Source organism: Hipposideros armiger, unplaced genomic scaffold (assembly GCF_001890085.2).
Source record: "Hipposideros armiger isolate ML-2016 unplaced genomic scaffold, ASM189008v1 scaffold_1099, whole genome shotgun sequence".
NCBI lineage: Eukaryota > Metazoa > Chordata > Mammalia > Chiroptera > Hipposideridae > Hipposideros > Hipposideros armiger.
Window position 1 is genome coordinate 162,298 of NW_017732449.1, and position 3,193 is coordinate 165,490.

Genomic DNA, 3,193 nt, shown 5'->3' on the forward strand with positions numbered 1-3,193 from the left:
AATTTCTTTAATCATTGATTCTACATGTATTCCAAATGTTTTAATCTTCCTTAGAAACACCACTCTTGCATTGGAATCTCTATTCTCTGCACTTCATGTGTTTTTTTCTCTCACTGTTCCCATCTCATTATCCTCTACTTACACGTTTAAGATCATCTCAAGTTTATTCATTACAGTATTTGATGTTCTGCAGTGTCAGTTTTCCTCCTTGTTGCCTTTCACTTTGATATAGTATTTTAAATTTCCCTGTAGTCCTTCTTTATTTTATATATTTGTTTTTTATCTTAGAGGTTCTTCTATACTTATGGACTTCTCTCATTTTATTGATTTCAGGTTTTCTGTCATGCTACTGAGGACACTAATTCTTTTGAAAATTTCTTTTGGAGACCAAAATAGTTCATTTTTAGGGCTATAGGATTCTGAGTCTTTACAATGATATTCCTTTCTTTGGATTACAATTTCTTCTTATTTCCCTACACAGGTCTACTTAATTTATTTTTTCTTGGGCAGCGATATCCAAACATATTTGTATATCAATAATTGGGACTTGTGTATTACTATTTGTACTCCATTTTTATAATGGCCAAATTCTCTCTTCTTACATAATTAGCTGGAGTTCATTTTTGCACATAGCTGAGTTCATTTCTGTTTCTAGCAGATATTTCTCTGTTACCACACTGTTCTTCTGAGATTAAATCAAATTCTACTGCTTGGATTTTTAACTGTGAACCTATGGAGTATCTTTAGTTTCTGGCATTCACTTCTGTCAGATTTTGTCAACATCTTTCACACCTTACTTAGAGAAACTAAATCCTGTGCTTCTTATTACTTGTCTGAACCTATGAATAAATGTGGAAAGCTGGGGAGGAGGATGGATGCGAGTGCATGTGGGAACCTCAAAGTGCAGCACTCCTACAACAAAAGGATGGTTTTTGAGTTTTCTGGGTGACAAAGATAACATCTCTAAGCTGTCCTATCTCAGATAAAGGGTCACCAGGTGTTTTCCTATCTGTTGTCATAAGCAGTTGAATTCTACTTGCCCTATAGTTAATTCTTGCACATTTGACTAACAGGTTGTCTACCAGCTTCAATTTCAAGTTTTGTGTGTTTTCATTTTTTTCTGTGGCTTCCTAGGGACGTTATAGGTGAGTCAATATTCTGTTTCATAGATAGCCAGCCAATTTCAGTTCAAACCAATATGTTAAGTAAATGTTTTGAAGTGGAAATACAAAGTTGAGCATACAGTATGATTTCATGCACAGAAAACACAGAAAACAAAAAGATGAGAATGAAACAGGATGAAGAGTTTTCTCAAATCTTTTACATATTTTATAATGACTATAATATTTATAGTAGAAAAGAAACACTTGAATTTTTTAAATACACAGGAATCCTCCTAAGGATCTCATCTTGAAGCAAATGATTCTTAGTGGGTTTTAGGGGAAACTGTAAATGTTGCTTAGGATTACTTGGGTTATTTATAGAATTTTCTTCCCAGCAGCATTTTTTGGGCTTAAGGTTAAGCTTTGATTAAAGCTTCTGTTAACTAAATGAACAGAATTATAAAGTTTCTCTTCTGTGCTTATTGTGAAGATGTGAATTCTGATCAAATCGCCTATAATACTCATGGCATTTATGGGGTTTCTCTCCTGTGTGGACTCTTTGATGAATTCGAAGAGCTGAGCTATGACTGAAACCCTTACCACACTTAGCACATTGATAAGGCTTCTCTCCTGTGTGGACCCTCTGATGAATGTGAAGATTAGAGCTGTGACTGAAGCTCTTTCCACAATCATCACATTTATAGGGCTTTTCTCCTGTATGCACTCTCTGATGAATGAGAAGATGTGAACGCTGACTGAATCCCTTACCACACTGTTCACATTTATAGGGTTTCTCTCCAGTATGTACTCTTTGATGCGTGTGAAGCTTTGAACTCTTGCTGAAACCCTTCCCACATTCATGACAAGTATAGGGTTTCTCCCCTGTATGTACCCTCTGATGAATGCGAAGATCGGAGCTGTGACTGAAGTCCTTCCCACAGTCGTCACATTTATAAGGCTTCTCTCCTGTGTGCACTCTCTGATGAATTTGAAGATTTGAGCGCTGGGTAAAGCCCTTACCACAGTCATCACATTTATAGGACTTCTCTCCTGTGTGGACTAGCTGATGAATTCGAAGATTTGAGCTCTGACTGAAGCCTTTACCACACTCATCACATTTATATGGTTTCTCTCCTGTGTGGACTCTCTGATGAACATGAAGTACTGAACTCCGACTAAAACTCTTACCACACTGATGGCACTTAAAAGGCTTCTCTCCTATGTGAAGTCTCTGGTGAATGTGAAGTAATGGGTTTCTACTGAGGTCCTTAACACACTCAAATTCATAGAGTTTCTCTTCTGTATGGGCTCTTTGATGATTGTGAAAAGTAGAGATCTGACTGAAGCTCTTACCACATATATTACATATATAAGGAGGAACCTTCCCTGTGTGGACTCTCTGATGAAAGTGAGCACCTAAACTCTGACTAAAGTTACTGTCAACTTCATCACATCCGTGCAGCCTCTTACCTATGTGGAATCTTGGATGTCTGTATAAGTCTGATCCTTGAGAGAAACATGCTGTGCTGATGGAGCATTGATAGAACTTTTCTCCAAGTTGATTTTTTTTATGGAGAACACACTGTGAGTTCCAATAATAAATTTCTTCACATTTACTACATCCACAGTATTTCTCTTCCAAAGGGTCTTTCAGTAGATCATTTTGGCATATCTCCTCAATGTACTCTGGAAGGGTGTCCTTTATTGGGACATAAGAATGCTGAACTATGAGCTTCTGTTCTTTTTCCATGAAGAGATTTTTCCTGGATATTCCAAGACGGTTTCTGTTTCCTTGAAAACCATGTGACTCACTCATGTAGATTTCTCTACCATAGTGTTGAGACTGTTTTGTTTCTAAGGGCTGCCAAGGTATAAGCTTTGTATATTTTAAGTTCCTGGGACTTTTGCCTTCAAAAGCCAGTTCATAGTCCCCACAGCCTGGTACTGGTGTGGAGAGTATTAACCATTCTTGATAATGAGAAAAGTCTTGTTGCTTTAGGCCTTTGGAATCTATCCCTTGAGTGCTTTCTACATAGCTTCGATTCTCATGTATCTGAGTGCTCGCTTTCCTCCAACCTCGCCAGCAGGAA

General features: G+C 37.5%; 1 protein-coding gene across 1 annotated transcript in view; it reads right to left on the reverse strand.

The window, feature by feature from the left end:
* Window positions 1–13: 13 nt before the first annotated feature.
* The window catches only part of ZNF214 (zinc finger protein 214), a 24,962-nt gene continuing 21,782 nt past the window's right edge, over window positions 14–3,193 (reverse strand). Inside the window, exon 4 of the mRNA XM_019632224.1 lies at window positions 14–3,193. This exon is cut by the window's right edge and continues 3 nt beyond it. Within this exon, the coding sequence (XP_019487769.1) occupies window positions 1,561–3,193 (1,633 nt within the window). The 3' untranslated portion in view covers window positions 14–1,560.